We start from the raw sequence: 15,993 nt of genomic DNA, 5'->3' as shown, positions 1-15,993 counted from the left end.
GCTAGAATTCAGAAATATGGGTCTTTCCCAACTTACCTTTCCGAAAACATGTTATGTCTTTCCCTCTATGTAATTGTCCAATGCGCGTTGATCAAACGGATGATGAAACTGGACGGATAACAGTCGGACTTGCCTAGAGTTGTATTGTGTAGCTTTCGAGCTGACCATGGCTCGCGCGGACCCTGCTACTTAGGTGTACTTAAACCTTAAGACCAAGGTCTGGGTAGCAGTCACGGTGGGACGGGAGCAGGTGATGTTGTGTCTAATGTAAAAGTTGTCGTATCTATGAATCGGAGGATGGTTTGATCGTCTGGCTGCCTCCAAACATCTAGGTAAGCATTCAAAGTGTCTTTTCAACTCTGGCTGACATAGAGCGACAGTGTATGCCAAAGATACTAAAGAGCGGAATCCTTTTGACGTCGGTATCGATCACGGCGACCCCGTGTGCCTGCATCAACTACATCGTCGTGGTACATAGGGTGGCGTATTCAAGTGTTTCACTCTGAAATCTAACGACCTTTTGGTTTACCGATCATGATGATCCTACGAATGATAGGCAAATACGAAGTCAAGTTCACGCACTGGTTAAAGCGCTCCTGTGCAGTATGATTTGAATTTTGCAGAGGCACCGATCCACACATTTCTTCGGGGTAACTCTTTGCCTTTTTGCTCCGGCTCCACTTCAGCCTCAACACCCTCTTGAATATACGCTTTCCAGTACCAATTCCCTGTTCGAATTTTCTCCTGAAGCGCCTTAAACGGCTAGTGGCCTCCTGATTTCCATGTTCTGACTGCTGCGACCAAGCGTTGTGTACTGTTTCAAAGAGGTTTTTATCATGTGTCAAGGTTATTCGTGAGCACATCGATATCGTCCATTGCATGTACGACGAGCCTGCATGAACGACACGCCGAGGAATTAGTAGGAACTACTGTCAGGGTTGAGCACTTCAGGCAGACGTCGTTTGAAGACGTACTATATGAGCTTGTCAACAGATATGGTGACAAGAGCCCTGCAACCTGAGAGGGATGCTTGTGAGTAGAAACGTGTGACTTAAAACCAACCCTTGCTGTCATGCTCAAGACCAACCTTCAGACCTCAGGTTTCACCCCATCTTATCAAAACATGGCTCTCTTGCATCACATTTTAGGATGCTCCTCTATCCTCATTTTGGTCTATCTACTGCCGAAGTTTGAAGTCCTGCCTATACTGTCATTTGGGTTGTTGTCTGTGAGTCCTTCGGATTGGCCCGATAATTGTAAGTGCAATACCACTCAGGTACATGCCGCTCAATAGATTATGGCGAACGCCCCTTTCCAAGTTTCATACTTTGTAAATGAACATCGTTTCAGGAGACTACAAAGGAAATTGTCAATGAATATTGCGGAATCAGGTTTGAAGGTGACGAGATGACTTGGACTTGTGGGTGTGGCTACAGTAATCCCCTGGTCAGATCTGAGTCATTTCCTTCTTCTCGTTGGTAGCCTTCAGCTGTTGAAAGTCGTAAATTCTGTGTTCTACAAGTACACATGGCTTTATGCTATATGATGCCCAAACCATACCAGCGTGGCTGGCTTAACGAAGAGTAACCAGTTCTGCATACATCCATCAGCACGACAAATTCAAGTAAGTGATGGATCTCATTCACCTTCAGCAGATGTTGGATGTATAGCAACCGTATCATCTAGGTCCTGTTTCCGAGCTTGACAGACGCGTCAATTATCAACTGAAAGGTGAGATGATGGAAAGTACTCACCTCCCATCTTAACAGCCACTGCAAAGCCTTGCATTACCTCATCGCTTCCTTGTCCAATGATATGTACACCAACTACACGTTCTTCTTCGCCAACAACGATGAGCTTGTACACGGTAGGCTCCTTGTGCTCCTCTTCAATTTGAGAGAAATAAAGCGAGCGGAACGAGGATTTATCTTTACTGCAATGAGCAATTTTGTGCGTTGAAGAGGAAACAACGCACAGATCTTAACAGCGGAACCATACTTCTGAAGAGCTTCAGGCTCCGTTAGGCCTACTGTGCCAATGGTCGGGTGACTACATATGCGCTATGAATGAGGACTTCTGACAGAAGAAGTGGTGTGCTCACGAGAAAACGACTGTTGAGATGTTCTCATACGACAATTTGTCGTTCTTGAATTTTGCAGGCCCAAACAACCTGTTTGATAGTCGCCGACCTGCTGCGATAGCCACAGGCGTCAAGAGCGCCTTACCCTGGATATCACCGACCGCGAAGATATTCTCCAGCTGAGGCTTGCCCTCCACAAACAGGGCCTTCTGGAATTCATCGACGACTACATCGCCCTTCTTGTCGAACTGAATCCCCAGCTCTTCGAGACCCAGACCCTCAGTGTTTGCGTGGCGTCCAATAGCCCACAGAAGGCAGTCCACCTTGAGTTGTGTGCCATCGTTAAGGTGCACAGTTAATTCACCACCCTTCTGACCTTCAACTTTGGTGACCGATGTATTCTTGTGGATGTTGATTCCAGTGTGTTCCATCCAAGGTGTAAGTGTATCCTGAATGATAGGATCAAAGGTGCGGAGAACACGTTCGCGTCTAATGAGAACATGTGTCTCACTACCTAATGTATGGAGTACACCAGCGAGCTCAACGGCGATGTATCCTGCGCCGACGACTGCCACGCGCTTCGGTTGATCTTCAAGGTCAAAGAAGCCATCTGAATCGATTCCAAGACTTGCGCCGGGTATCTGATCATCGCTTGGTATGGTGGGGCGACCTCCAGTGGCGATGGTAATGTAGTCACCTGCGATGACGTATGGCTCGCCACCGTCGGAGGGTGTGATCTGAACGTTGTTAGGCGAAACTAGACGGGCAGTTCCACCGTAGTAATCCACATTTTCTCTCTCTAGGTTTTTCTCGTATATGCCATTCAAACGGCGGATGTAGGCATCACGCTGCGGTTTGAAGGATGCCCAGTTGAACTGGGGCGGTGGGACATTTTCGAAATGATACCCTTTGCTTGCATGGCGGAGGCGGTCTGCGAGGTCTGCCGCATGCCACATGATCTATACCAGCCATAGTCAGGGGGTAAGGAATCGGACAAGCAGGAAATAACACACTTTTTTGGGAACGCAGCCAACATTCACGCAAGTACCACCGAGATTCGGCGACGACTCGATGAGGGCAACTTTCTTGCCATAAGATGCAGCGCGACGCTGGGCGGGTGTGATCATTATCTCTACACGGCTGGCCTGTTGAAATGACACACCGATGATGCGACTCCTCCGCTTCCACCGCCGATGCAGATGTAGTCGTATTTCTCCTGCAGTTTGTTGAGTGGTGCCATATTAGTGCGAGTATTCGAGAATGATCTTGATATCTGCGGTGTAGGAACAAGACAAGATCAGATACTCGGGTGATCTATGAACTTATCATGGCACATTGGCATTACCTGAAAGAGCCGCTGAGATACCTGTGCGCGCACTAAGGATTGCGATGTTGCAATTTTTGCAACAGATATGGCGCTTTGCAATAAAAGGGCCACCTTAAGAAATTGGACGAGCAACGCTCGTCTTATACGTCCTTGCTCAGTCAGAACTTGGTCATTGCTGCGTCATCCAAACCTACGGGTCACGTGTAAAGTGACAAAGACACGACGCGTCACGGGGTTACATCTGAACCAATCATTATGTAAGTTAGAGCCTATCATACAAGTTTTGATCTGTAGAAAATAAGTATGGCAACGGTAGACTGGACAGTAGATGCAAATGAGGCTCTAACTCTTTCACTAGGTAGGTCAATATGAATATGCACTAGCTAAGGCATAACTAACAGAATTCATGCAGTCCGAGCAGAAGAGGATAAACAGGTGTTTGGAAGCGAGGAAACTTGCGAAGCATTTCATCCGACATTTACATATCCTGTATGTTTTTATTTCACGTTATACACGCTCTCCCGTGATACGCTGTCATGTCGTCTAGATCTACGGAGAGGACGAAAAGATTTATGGATACCAAGACTTGGTAATTGACGTGCGTTAAACGTCATTCCTGAGTCGACACCGGCGCTGAACATCCAACTGGTGGCCTGTAGCTTCGATTTACCTCCGGTTCACTGGCACAATACCTCTCTGTTCGCTATGCTAAAAAGCTAGATGCGTCTACGACTGTGGACAATGTGGAAGGCATATTAAAAGAGTTTATACCTCCTGGTACGTTCCACTTATCATGCTTGTTGCTCTGTGACTGACTTTGGACCTGTCAGACTACGATACGGACGAAGCAACATTTCTCACACGCGTCAAAGAAGATGCAGTTTTATTCAAGCCTACAGGCAGTGTCGTACATACTTATACTCGACCTGTACCAAGTATATCAGGATCCAGATCCGCCACTCAGGAAGTGGTCGAGTACGAGGTGTACCACGTGAGTGTCAGAAACACTTTCTGCTATCAAATCTTACTGAGGCGCGTACAGGCAACATGGAACGATCCAGGATTCCGAGAATATCATAGGCGAATGCAGATTTTCATTCTGTTATACATCGAAGCAGGTTCCTACATCAGCGAAGACGACGACGCTTGGCAATTTTTTGTGTCGTTAGTTCTTCATTCGTATCTACCAGGCTATTTAACCGCGCGCAAACAGGTATGAAAAACGCAAGCGGCAAAATGGCACGAAGACGTACCATTTCATCGGGTATTCATCAGTGTACAGGTTCTACTGTTTTCCCGAGAAACACCGTCTTCGTCTTAGGTGCGCACTTCCTTTGCGAAGTGAACCTACATAATCAATCCATGGTTTGCACAGTCAATTTGTGATTGTACCACCGTACCAACATCAAGGCCATGGATGTAAGCACTGATACTCTTATCCTATGCTTCCTTTAATGCTCGGGTCTTTGAAGCGGAGCTGTACAAAACAATCTACAACTACGTCCTCCTCAACCCCCTCATATCTGAGTTGACAGTGGAAGATCCTGCCGAGGCATTTGAGGACCTACGAGATCGAAATGACCTCATGATGCTCCTCGCCAATGAGAATTTTATGAACGAAGGCTTTGGCAACGAGGCGGTTTCTCACGGCGGAGGAAGGGTACGAAAACGGAAAATTCGCGCTCGAGCAAACCCGGTGGGCGCATCATCCGGTACGGTGAAAGGCACCGGGAAGATGGGTCCCCCGATGGATAAAGCTTGGTCTGAGACGTTTCGGATACAACTCAAGGTGGCGGGGGTAAGTCTTGAATTTAGTCTACTTTGATCGTTCTCAGTTTTCCCAGCGACAATGGCAGCGGCTTATGGAAATGCTAATATTGATGCATTTCAACCCCAACGACATCCAGGCTGCAAGAGCATATCGACTACAAGTCAAGGAGCGGTTATATCGTTTCAACTTTGTAGGTCTTACCGCCAGCTTCATCTCGTCTTGAATTGATGTTCTCTTAGGAAATTTTGGCCCAATTAGACAAGGAGGAACGACTCGAGAAACTGGAGGAGACATTCCAAAGCCTACGAGCAGATTATTTGAGGATATTGGAGATGATCAAGTAGCTAGATTAACACATACCGATAGTTGCTCTCATTATTGTTATTTGATGCACTTATAACATTCCTGCCACTTGTCTAAAGCAAGTCTCAACTACCAATATAACAAACCTTCAAACATCTTAGTGTACCATGAAAAACATCCCAATTCGAGTTGATGGCAGATTCAGGCTGGGAGACATGTTATGATCTGGCTCGTATGGTATGTTATTTACATGTACAATCAATATGTTGCATTTAACACATACTACATCACTGAGGCAAGAGTCCATTTGAGTTTCCCTTCAAAGCTAAAACTGGGTCGACATCCATTGATACCGGCGACTACCAACGAGATTGATAGCTTACAGGTCGTTGCGAATGAAGTCATGGCGTCCTGAGACAAATTAAGATAGTGCTGCGCAGTCCACAAGCTTCTTGTGCCGCAAAATACTCAACATGATGAGCGTTTGCCTGTCAGACGTTGATTCAGCGAATGATTATTCAAACAAATACAATAATATACAAGACCCAGCCGGATCCTATCACAACAAGAGCTACGGTAGATAAAACAAAATGCACCTCGATAGCGAACATCCCCTACAAACGCACCATGTAAAGATATCCATATGCAATAAATATCATGAAACAAGGAAGAGCCCAACAGTATTCCCAAAGCCTGCCATCGCAACTCCACGGATCGCAAGGAAGGGTGACACTCTCGTGAATGGAATGCGGGGGTACTCTTCTGCCATCGCAGTCGGTGAGGGTGGCTGACTGAGGTACATCGAAGGGAGGAAGGACCGACGGACACAAAGAGGGAGTTCGTCAGTTAGGCTCGACATAGCAGCAATTCGTGTCTTTGAGACACCAGTATCGAACAACCAGACCTCCCACCGGTCCAGAACCGCGGATGTCAGTCCACGCGATGTCGATGAAAGTGAAAGCTGGAGTGAGCCTTTTGTGTGCGCCCGGGATATGCGACGAACGCCTATTATTTTTTCACCTGAAATATCCCAGCCCCCCCGCTCGCACCCTGCCTCGCCCGCTCTTAGAACGGCGACGTTGGACCACGTTGATGGACGTGATACTATTGGTGGGTCGATGGGGATGGAATATCCTTCGTCATCCTCATCTGGTAGATAGGGTAGGACGTAGCTCTCCGAGAGGCGACGGAGTCCCTTTTCTGAGGCTCTGCGGGATAGAATCCCATGGCCAGAAACAGGAAATGCTGAGGTGTCTGGTGCAGAGGCGGTGCTAGCAGAGGATAACCTCCGTGTGGATGTCACCGAGGATGGCCCTATAGTTGAGGCTATGCTGCTACTCCGTGAGCGCCGGCCCGTAGCCAGCTCCAGGATGGCCGACTGTTGTGGATTGTTTTGAGGACACGTACATCTCCTTCCCTGCGATGTGATGTAAACTTTATAGAATATTACATGATGCCCAATTGAGACAGAGACCATAAAGCTGTCCATGGGCGGTTCGCCACAGAACTGGCAATTCATGACACGAGAGTTTGATATCCGCAGTTGGTCGATAGCGCCATGATTCTCCTCCAGGATGAGGATACATTCAGAAGACCCAGCGTCCCATAAGGAAATAACGCCAGCTTCTGAAACGATGCCAATAATTATATGATCCCTGCCATCTAACCTGACTTTACACGCATCCACCTTGCTGACACGGTCTGTTGGATTGCCTGATTGCAGCGCACAGCGGATTGGCACAGCACTACGAGCTTCACATACGCCGAGTAGCTCCAGAGACCCATCTGCCAACACGAATGCCGCCAATATCCGGTCATCTGAGCGTACACGTAGAAGGCGGCTCTGCAAGATGGGCTCAGACGACATTGGAGAGATGAATGATACCGACGTGTGGTCGTCTATGACCCATTGAGCAATGACTCCATTCTCATACACGACAATGAGGGGCTCTGGCTGAGGAGGACCTGGCGGAGGTGTACACGGGCGAGATTGCGGCCCGTTCTTCTGCTTCAACACTGATTGGAGCGGTGGCGCGAAATGCATTTCCCTAATTCCTGCTGGGATCGAGGGCGGCGCAAGGGTCGCATATGGTCTTGCGCTCCTCCCCGCCATGAACCATATCCCAATCGTACCATGCGTTGTCCCTATAGCACAATACTCTCCTGCGTCATCTAAGGCGATTGCAGCTATTCCCTCCTGCGAAAATGATGTGCCGCCTGTACTAAGCAAAACGTCACTTGTATCGATGAGGACAGGATTCGGATCATTGAAGTGCCATATGCTGAGTTCATTCTGCAATCCAACTGCAGCTATCACTTCGCCGTCTTTGCTTGATGCAAGCAGCTCGACATCGGTCGGGAAAGCGCGCGGTAGTGTCTTGAAAGAGGCTTCTCCGTTCAGTGGCTTTTCACCCCTGGGGGATGGTGCATCAGCCTCTGCACGATTCCGCTGTGCCTCGAGTAGCTCGGCATCTTTCAGCAGGTATAGTAGCAGTCCATAAAGCGTGGCAATCGTCACGCTAATTGGCAGGATGACGAACTCAAAGAGCCAGAAAACGAGGTTGGTGCGACGCGCAGGCATAGGGGAATGCTTATAATCATGTTCTTCCCATGTCTCAGATTGAATCGCGACAATGGTCGGGACTTCAAGACGGAGATGAACTAGTGGCTCTTCATCAGGATTGAGCGTCTTCCAAATATGCCAGGCAGGATCTTGCGAATCTGGGCGACGGTGAGCTGCTTGTATACGTTGCTGAACGGTGGAAGGAATGATGAATCCTGCCTCGTTCTCACGAGTAGCAGGTCTTGTCATAACATACAGTGTTGCAGTGATTGCAAGGAGCTAGAAAGGCCATGAGCACATGTACACATTAAGCTCCAACTCATATACATACCAGTAACAGGCTAATATTTGTCAATGCACGGCCTTTGAGTGATTCTTTTGCATTGAGCGTGGCTCGTTGCCAATTAGACGTATTTTTCTCTAGTGAGGTGTCACGAGTCGAAGCAGACGCAGCGGGTGCTATGCTCGGGTCTTGTCTCAGCAATTGATTAAGCTGAACCCATCTACTTCAGCACCGACCCGCGTATACAAGTTCAGGTGAACTTACCTCCAGCCTTTGTATATCAATACTAAGTACCGCCAAGAAGAATGTATGCGCAAGGAACCAATGTGCAACGAGGACCACCACAGCAAAGGTGCAAAATTGCCTAATTGCACCAGCAGAGGAAAAGGCAATAACGCCCAGGATGGAGTTATATGATACGACTTTGAGTGTATTAGAGGTTCCAGCACGGCTCAGACCCTCAGCGATGCGCTCTTTGACAGGGAGTGTGATAGATGTGCGGGTCACCGCATCCACGAGATTAAACATATTTTCTGCACCAACGAAGACGATAACGATAGGAAGAAGACTCCTGTTTATGGTAAGCGCTTGTGTAACGATACAAGATATGAAACGTTACCAGGGAACCATGGTCACTTTAAATCGTAGCAATGCGCATACGCTCAGACTGGTGATTGTACTTGCCGCAATCTCAACGAGTGCCGTGAAAGTGAGACCGATACGGGTGTGCACACCGTTCATGCGCTTCATCGACCACGAGACATATGCAAAAAATGCACCATACGCAAGGTATAAGAATGTTGAAATAGATGAAGTTCCCGTGGTCACGGATAAGCTATGGTTGTACTACAGACATTGAGAATATGCACACGAGCCACGAATAGTAATGCACACACCTCCAGCGCGATTAGCTTCGGTTCCGAAGTCACCGCAAACATTTGCGCACTTTCTGGGCTCTCTTGTGTCGAGTTCTTGATAATTTGTAGCCATAGATCATGGCCGGCACTGCTCAAACAATCCGTCTCAGGGAATATATAGGTAAGTGCCAGGAACATTGCAGAGTCAGGGGTATCAGAACTATGTTGTGTGGAATCGCGACCTGCAAGGACCATCGGCGGTGTTACATGCATACCCGCAACTGTGACGCCTTTAGAACGAGTAGCTGTCAGGGAGATGTTCCTATCACTACGCAAACGTTCCTCATCGTGCTCCCAAAAGGAAAGAGGACTGATAACAAAACAGTGACGCGAGTTCAGGTTGTTGCAAGGGACTCCATGATTCAGAAGTCCTTGGAGGATCCGTCCTTCTAGTTGAAGGGTGTAAAGCAAAGGCTGTAGGGAAAGCACCTCTGTTCCATCAGCTGTATTGATGAGAATGCGTTCAACACGAAGTGTACGGTCACTTCCGCAGCGTGCTCGTGTGAGGAAGTCGTCTCGTACTTGAAGGTTGGCATTTTCATCCCAAAGTTGAAGTATGTCACTTTGTGTGTAGCCATCATATACCGCATGGGCAGCGAGGAAAGAATCGAGTGCATTCGATGTAGAATCAAAGCGCGAGTAAGATGGGGTCGACCAGTATATGGCAAGTGCAGGGTAGGACAAGGATGTGATGACAATCGCCGAGATAAGGATGAGACGAACTTGGTGTGTTGCACAATGTCTTGATTCCATCGGCGTCAAACTCGAAGCCAAAATGATTGGAGAAAGTACGCACATTCCGAATCGCCTTAGTGCAAGGTCTGCAAGAGTTCGCATTCTTTGCATAAATGAAGGTCCGAATGAAAAGAAATGCGTCTGCTGGCGAACCATCGAAGGCGATTATGAAGGAGTTTTTGAACCGAGCACCGTCAGTTGCACCTGACAGGCCGCGCCTTGACACCGGTTTCGGGATGATTCGTTACCTGTTCGTTTCCAGGAGTGCGGTAAACTTGAAAATGAGTGAAAGTAGGGTGTTATATACGACTAATACTGGTAGCTAGAATCTGGAGGTTTTGTAGAAGTAGCGACGTTACTGTACTTGACGGGTCAAGGTAGCAATAGTACTCAATTGGTCTCGGATGTAATTTGTAAATGAAAAAGTTGACTACTCCGCATCACACAGCTGCCTGATTATTATGTAAATTGTCATAATGTTTTGCGTAAACCCTGCCGCTGCTACAGTTACACTTCTCACCAATCCAAGTTGTTTGAAACGTTCACGCAATACTCTTACGGGCAGAGAGACCAGTTGGAAGACCAAAGGGCACATACAGAGCACGGGTCGAGACTCACGTGCATGAAGAACTATAACGTTTTAGAATAAGATCCATCAGATTCGTATAATAGATTCGGCTGCAACATTATCATGGGATGCGATATCGGGTTGACTGGACGAGTAAAACTGCGGCATCAATCGCGCGAAGCCCCAAGGTCACCGCAGTGACCAGACATATCAGTATTAGACAGCAATGCAAGCTGCGGGTGGGACTCTCTTACGGAGTCAGGCCCATAAATCAAGTAGACTGCTACCCTCCAAAAAATACAATTCAGTGCCTGGTATATGGGGCGTCCTCAAGCAATACCCTCACAGATCATCGGCTAGCTTTCGTAAGTTGCAACAACCCATTAAACCGCGCGCGATATCCATCAGCGTATAGCAGCATAGTCAGACCATGAACGAAGTCCCTGTCACACAACACCGATTAGAACAAAGAGATAACGGAAACCATAGGAAAGAAGGGACGTACCAGCTCCGCACGAGTGAGCGTATAGGATAGTCCAGCACTTTGGGTATACTGGTTTGCGCAAACGACGGCCAGCGGTCAGTGACAAGTGCTTTAGGGTTCGTAAGTGCACGAAGTCCTTCAGCGCCACCGAACCGTCCATATCCACTGGCTTTAGTACCTCCAAATGGCAGGTCTTGGCTGTGGGGGAAATTAGTGACCAAATTCTGGATATAAACATACTGCTTACTTGAGCTAAAAGTAACATCAGTATTGGAGCAAATTAGCATCGAGACAAAAATGGCTCACATAGTACACCCCGAAATCATTGATAGATACCATGCCACAATGAAGCTCCTTTGCAACTTCAATACACAGGTCCTGATGAGGTCCAAAGACGCTAGCGCCAAGTCCGTACCGCGTTCCATTTGCGATAGTGATTGCTTCATCAATATCGTCATATCGAATGAGCAGCGCAATTGGAGCGAACACTTCATGGATAAACATCAACATCGGCAACTCGAAATATATAGCACAACGATACTTACATTCCACCTGTGCAATTCTCGAATTGGGCTTGACATCACCCACCACCGTTGCCTGAAAGAATGATTTCCCCTCGCACGACGTATGTAGGAGCTCCTTCCCGCCGACATCGACTCCTGCGCCATCACCCTGCGCCTGGAATATCAACTCCTCGAGTACGTTAAACCTGTCGTTGCTGATCATAGAACCACAATCCACAGTGTTGATGTAGCCCTCGCGAGTAGGCGCCATCACAGACCCAAAGCGCAGCTTGGCGACGCGGTCCTTCAGGATATCATATAATTCATCGTATTGTTCCGAGTGCACAATGAGACGCTCAATACCGATGCAATTCTGACCCGAATTTTGGCTGGCACGTCAATTAGTTTGGGAACATATCGAGTAAGCAAGCGCAAAGCTCACAATATACCACGCATCCAAATACTAGACCATTTCTGCAGGTCCGTGTCCGGTAAAATAATAGCAGGGTCCTTTCCGCCAAGCTCGAGAGCAACGGGTGTCAGGTGTTCAGTGGCAGCCATGGCGACCTACGGAGAATTTAAAAACATTACAAATAGACGCTCCAACGTTCTATTCACCTTTCTTCCGACTTCCTCTGAACCAATAAAAGTGATATGCTTAATAAGAGGCGACTTGGTCAAGGCCTCAGCCTGATCAGGCCAACAGCAGACAGTCTGAAATTTGGTTAATATCGTGGTACAAAAATCAAACCTAACCGTACCTGCACGATATCAGCGTCATATCCGAGAACCTCCAAGCATTTGTGAATAGCGCCAACAAACCATTCCGTAGACCAAATAACATGTTCGGATGCCTTGAGTACGATAGCGTTTCCGGCAAAGATAGATGCGATGATTGGTGACCAGGCATTATGAAGAGCTACAATCAGATCAGCCGCTTTATCAATCACGTTACTAAAGAAACACCAACGGTAGTTCCACGATACGATAGCAGCCACCACACCCTTAGGCTCGTAAATGACCTGTGACTTCTTGTAACTCATCATCAGATTCGAATATCTCGTTTCCGTTCGTAGAGCGCGTTCCCCATGATTGATCAACCACTCCAGCTTTGAGCACGTTGACAATATCTCGCCCAAAGCCGCGTCGATCACTACAAGGAATCACTTCGATAATGGCAGAAAATGAAAGCAAAACAACTCACTCGTCTTTCCTGAGTCACGGCACGCGACCCGCGCACATGACTCCTGGTTTTCCACGAGCCACTTCAGTAAGCTGCGCATGACGCGCCTCCGCTCACCAAATGACGTCTCGCACCACTTAACCTGGGCATTTTTCGCGCGTTTGATCTTGGCCTCGATTGTCCGTGCATCATCCGCGAGAGCGGAAGTGAGGTGCAGGTTGTTGGCGGGGTCAAAACACGTGATATATTCGCGTCCACCTCCTCCAAATTGGAGAGGAAGGAGGTCGGGCATCTGGAGATGCGAGCGGAGGTTGGCATTAGGTATCACATGAGAGCGCCAGCTTGGGTTTGCTGCCTGTCAACAAGGGGAGTGAATTTTATCTTCCGTGGGAGAAATATGAAAGAGACACACCTCTGGAGCAGGATGGCGGAAAGGTACTGCGCTGTTGACCGCTTTCTGGTACCTGTCAAACACCAACCATATGCCGAATGCTGAAAACGTGGTGAAGAGGTATAATACATCGACGATGCTAGCATTTGGATCGCCTTCAAGCCATAAGTTGAGCGTGTTTAGCGGATGGAATAAGACATAAAAAAGCGAGTGCATTTCTGCGACGATCAGCGCAGAACCAAGAAGAATTCAAAACTCAAACCAACACGTTCAAAATATAAAGCCACAAAAAAGGCAGATCCTCCATCTCAACACGTGATGTCGGGCCTATTATATTATGTTAGATATTTATAGATACTATTGTGTACTACCCGACCAGCTTAACATTGTATAGGTCTCAAGGAAAATTACATTAGCTGAAATCACAGAGCAACGCTGATAATGATTTGTATTTACGTATGGGTATATCAGACAAAAATTGCAATGCAACGCAACGAGCGGATGTGTAAGGAGTAAAAGTCAGGGTAGAAGTAGTAACGGAAGGGTAGTAATAGAACTCAAACAACACACTTGCGCAGCTGTCGTGAACATAAGCATTAAACAAACCATGTCCGTCAAACAAGTCAAAAATGCGAATCCGTGGTATGTAAGTCGCGTGGCGGTCATATCGGTTCTTTGATGTTACTGCTGGAGTCCTTTTTCCGCTTGCCCTCGCCAATGTTAGCAATCTTCTTCAGCGATGACAGGCTCGACTTGCTCTTCTCATGGGTTTTTGCTTTCTTCGAGGGAGAGTCGCCAGGTCCTGAAGAATTCACAGACATAACATCTGCTACTGGGTCGGAAACAGTCTCGTCTGTGGGATTGGTATTTGCAATACCAGAGGAGCCTCCACCGCCGACTAACCGGATGGTCGTGCCAGGTTCTTGAGCATCCTCTTGCGAACGCCGCGAGGTAACAATGGACTCTGATAATCCAGAAGCCTCTAGTTCTACCACTGCATTAGTGGGGGTCGAGGGTTGCAGTGGAACTGCATCCATGACAGGAGCAGAGTCAGCAAGGAGGTCAGTGACGTTTTCCACCGAAGGGATTGGCGTCTCTATATGCACGCCATCTGCCGTGGAAGTGACCTGTTCGACAAGAGTCTCCATTTTTGCAGGAGGAGAATGTCTAGGAGGAACTCTAACGATTACCACGTCTGTTGGTATTGCCCGCATGCCGAGGCCACGGCCCGCTTCGAGGTCCTCGTTAGACGAGCGTTGTGAATCTGGCGGTGAGGGGAGAGGGACGACATCGTTGACAGTCGGTAAGTCTACGGGCAACGGAGCTGGGGGTTTAGTGGTGGAGATAGCGGGAAAGGGTGGCTGTGGTATAACATTGGTAGTTTCTTCTGTGAGCTTCAAGTCCGTAAAAACGGGTATAGGAACGATTGCATCGGAGTCAACGAGGTTCAAAACGCCGAGACCATGTCTCTCTCGTGCCTATAATCAATATGTTAACTGTAGACTTTACCAATAAGAGCAATGATGGGTACCTTGCCCTTTTTCTCATCCAGCGACGAAGAACCATGAATCAAACCTGATTCATACCATTTCTTAACGCTTCGGTCAGCCCACGCCTCCATTGGATTCAACCCTCTATACTCTCCGGTGAGTCGCAGTCCCCCCGATCCGGCCTCCCCACCACCATCGCCTTGCCCCCGCCCGCTGCCATCAAAGAAGTATGCCTCATACCCTAAGTCATCCTCACTGCCTTCGCTCTCTCCTCCCTGTCCCAGCTCAAAGCCCTCGCCACTCTCTAGTTCATCGACGAAATTTGCGAGCCACCGCGCCCACCCACCAGGTCCGTCCCCATGCCAAAGCACTATCTTTGTGTCAAATTCGCGTCCGAAGACGATTACCTGGCCCACGGTGCCACTCTTGTCAGGGTTGAGGTCGATGCCGATATAGTTGCCTGCCTTATCTACGACGAGTGGGATCCAACCACGCTGCGAGTACTCTTTCCGCACATAGCCGTCAGGTATAGACCGCATGATATCGCGCAGACGTGGATTACTTCCCGTCTGAGGGTCATCATCGACTTCGCGCCAAAACCGCCATTCCTCAAGGACAGCTTCGAGAGGGAGTAACGAGAGGCCAAAGAAGAGGCCATCTGAGCACCCCGCTGATGATTCTGCTTCTTGTCCGTCTACGACAAGATACGACTCCCTTACCGCCTGCGGCAGTGCAAAACCAAATTGCATCTCAATTTGTGCGAGGTCCTGTGGAAGGATTCCGTAGTTGAGAGTATCGCCTAGTTCTGGGTATTCACGAGCCAACCATAGTTTTAGGCGATTCCAGGTATGTTCTAATGGAGGGTAAGGCGGTGGTGGGGTTATTGAGTCTGCAAAGGGCGTGTGATGAAGAGGAAGAAGTGAAGTTGGTCGTGAGCGAGAGCTGGAGGTTAACGGGGGTCAGTAATTGCATTGAAAACAAAGTAAGAATGGACGAACGGAGTCGGTACATAACTGTATGCAGAAATTGGGGATTGCGGTGGATATGTATATGTTGGACTGAGTTGTCCTGGTGTCTGAAGAGCCGCTGGGTTGAAAGCGTCTGGATGTCGCCCATGACCCGATGACGAAGTTGGGAGTGAGAAGGCCTCTTGTGTTGTCGACATGGCTTGTCCTCGTCGTACAGATTGTTTACGGTCAGTCGAGAACAGTGAAGCGAACCAATTCATTGTTCGTCGTCGTCGCCAAGACACACAGTCCGCAAGTCAACCCAAGTGCCAAGTGGTGTTTGTTATAAGACAGTTGCTAACCCTCGCAATTGGGAAATAGATTTTCGCGTCTATTTCTGTCCTATGTGTAAGTAATGTGCCACATTGATGTTTTTACTGCGCAATGC

General features: G+C 48.2%; 5 protein-coding genes across 5 annotated transcripts; 1 reads left to right on the top strand and 4 right to left on the bottom strand.

Annotated features, from left to right (window-relative positions):
* Positions 1–1,433: 1,433 nt before the first annotated feature.
* EDB93DRAFT_802083 (uncharacterized protein) lies at positions 1,434–3,495 on the bottom strand. The gene is made up of 8 exons (XM_041457530.1): positions 3,447–3,495; positions 3,243–3,353; positions 3,094–3,189; positions 2,102–3,039; positions 1,976–2,049; positions 1,755–1,928; positions 1,647–1,700; positions 1,434–1,593 (listed from the first exon to the last, which is right to left on the bottom strand). Exons 2-8 carry the CDS (start codon positions 3,318–3,320, stop codon positions 1,574–1,576), a joined length of 1,434 nt encoding a protein of 477 aa, XP_041311340.1. The 5' UTR covers positions 3,321–3,353; positions 3,447–3,495; the 3' UTR covers positions 1,434–1,573.
* Positions 3,496–3,683: 188 nt separating this feature from the next.
* Positions 3,684–5,638, top strand: EDB93DRAFT_1123633 (acyl-CoA N-acyltransferase). The gene is made up of 11 exons (XM_041448650.1): positions 3,684–3,765; positions 3,820–3,896; positions 3,955–4,005; positions 4,067–4,184; positions 4,238–4,398; positions 4,450–4,571; positions 4,621–4,728; positions 4,783–4,826; positions 4,880–5,205; positions 5,252–5,368; positions 5,418–5,638. Exons 1-11 carry the CDS (start codon positions 3,711–3,713, stop codon positions 5,520–5,522), a joined length of 1,284 nt encoding a protein of 427 aa, XP_041311339.1. The 5' UTR covers positions 3,684–3,710; the 3' UTR covers positions 5,523–5,638.
* Positions 5,639–6,016: 378 nt separating this feature from the next.
* Positions 6,017–10,361, bottom strand: EDB93DRAFT_801986 (sterol-sensing domain of SREBP cleavage-activation-domain-containing protein). The gene is made up of 6 exons (XM_041457529.1): positions 10,041–10,361; positions 9,224–9,986; positions 8,947–9,173; positions 8,592–8,898; positions 8,376–8,537; positions 6,017–8,323 (listed from the first exon to the last, which is right to left on the bottom strand). The coding sequence occupies exons 1-6, from the start codon at positions 10,133–10,135 to the stop codon at positions 6,137–6,139; spliced, it is 3,741 nt and encodes a 1,246-aa protein (XP_041311338.1). The 5' UTR covers positions 10,136–10,361; the 3' UTR covers positions 6,017–6,136.
* Positions 10,362–10,470: 109 nt separating this feature from the next.
* EDB93DRAFT_1123628 (Aldehyde/histidinol dehydrogenase) lies at positions 10,471–13,392 on the bottom strand. Its single transcript, XM_041448649.1, is given in 11 exon segments — positions 10,471–10,990; positions 11,053–11,232; positions 11,321–11,323; positions 11,339–11,519; positions 11,577–11,923; positions 11,977–12,101; positions 12,153–12,248; positions 12,296–12,453; positions 12,505–12,687; positions 12,739–13,072; positions 13,130–13,392. 11 exon segments carry the CDS (start codon positions 13,322–13,324, stop codon positions 10,897–10,899), a joined length of 1,896 nt encoding a protein of 631 aa, XP_041311337.1. The 5' UTR covers positions 13,325–13,392; the 3' UTR covers positions 10,471–10,896.
* Positions 13,393–13,420: 28 nt separating this feature from the next.
* On the bottom strand, positions 13,421–15,984 carry EDB93DRAFT_1220607 (uncharacterized protein). Its single transcript, XM_041451142.1, has 3 exons — positions 15,597–15,984; positions 14,640–15,540; positions 13,421–14,586 (listed from the first exon to the last, which is right to left on the bottom strand). The coding sequence occupies exons 1-3, from the start codon at positions 15,824–15,826 to the stop codon at positions 13,771–13,773; spliced, it is 1,947 nt and encodes a 648-aa protein (XP_041311336.1). The 5' UTR covers positions 15,827–15,984; the 3' UTR covers positions 13,421–13,770.
* Positions 15,985–15,993: the final 9 nt, after the last annotated feature.

The sequence above is a fragment of the Suillus bovinus genome (genome assembly GCF_016758785.1).
Source record: "Suillus bovinus strain UH-Sbo-P2 chromosome Unknown EDB93scaffold_7, whole genome shotgun sequence".
Taxonomy (NCBI): Eukaryota; Fungi; Basidiomycota; class Agaricomycetes; order Boletales; family Suillaceae; genus Suillus; species Suillus bovinus.
Note: the sequence above shows the minus strand (reverse complement) of the source record. Positions and strands in the feature narration are given on the sequence as shown.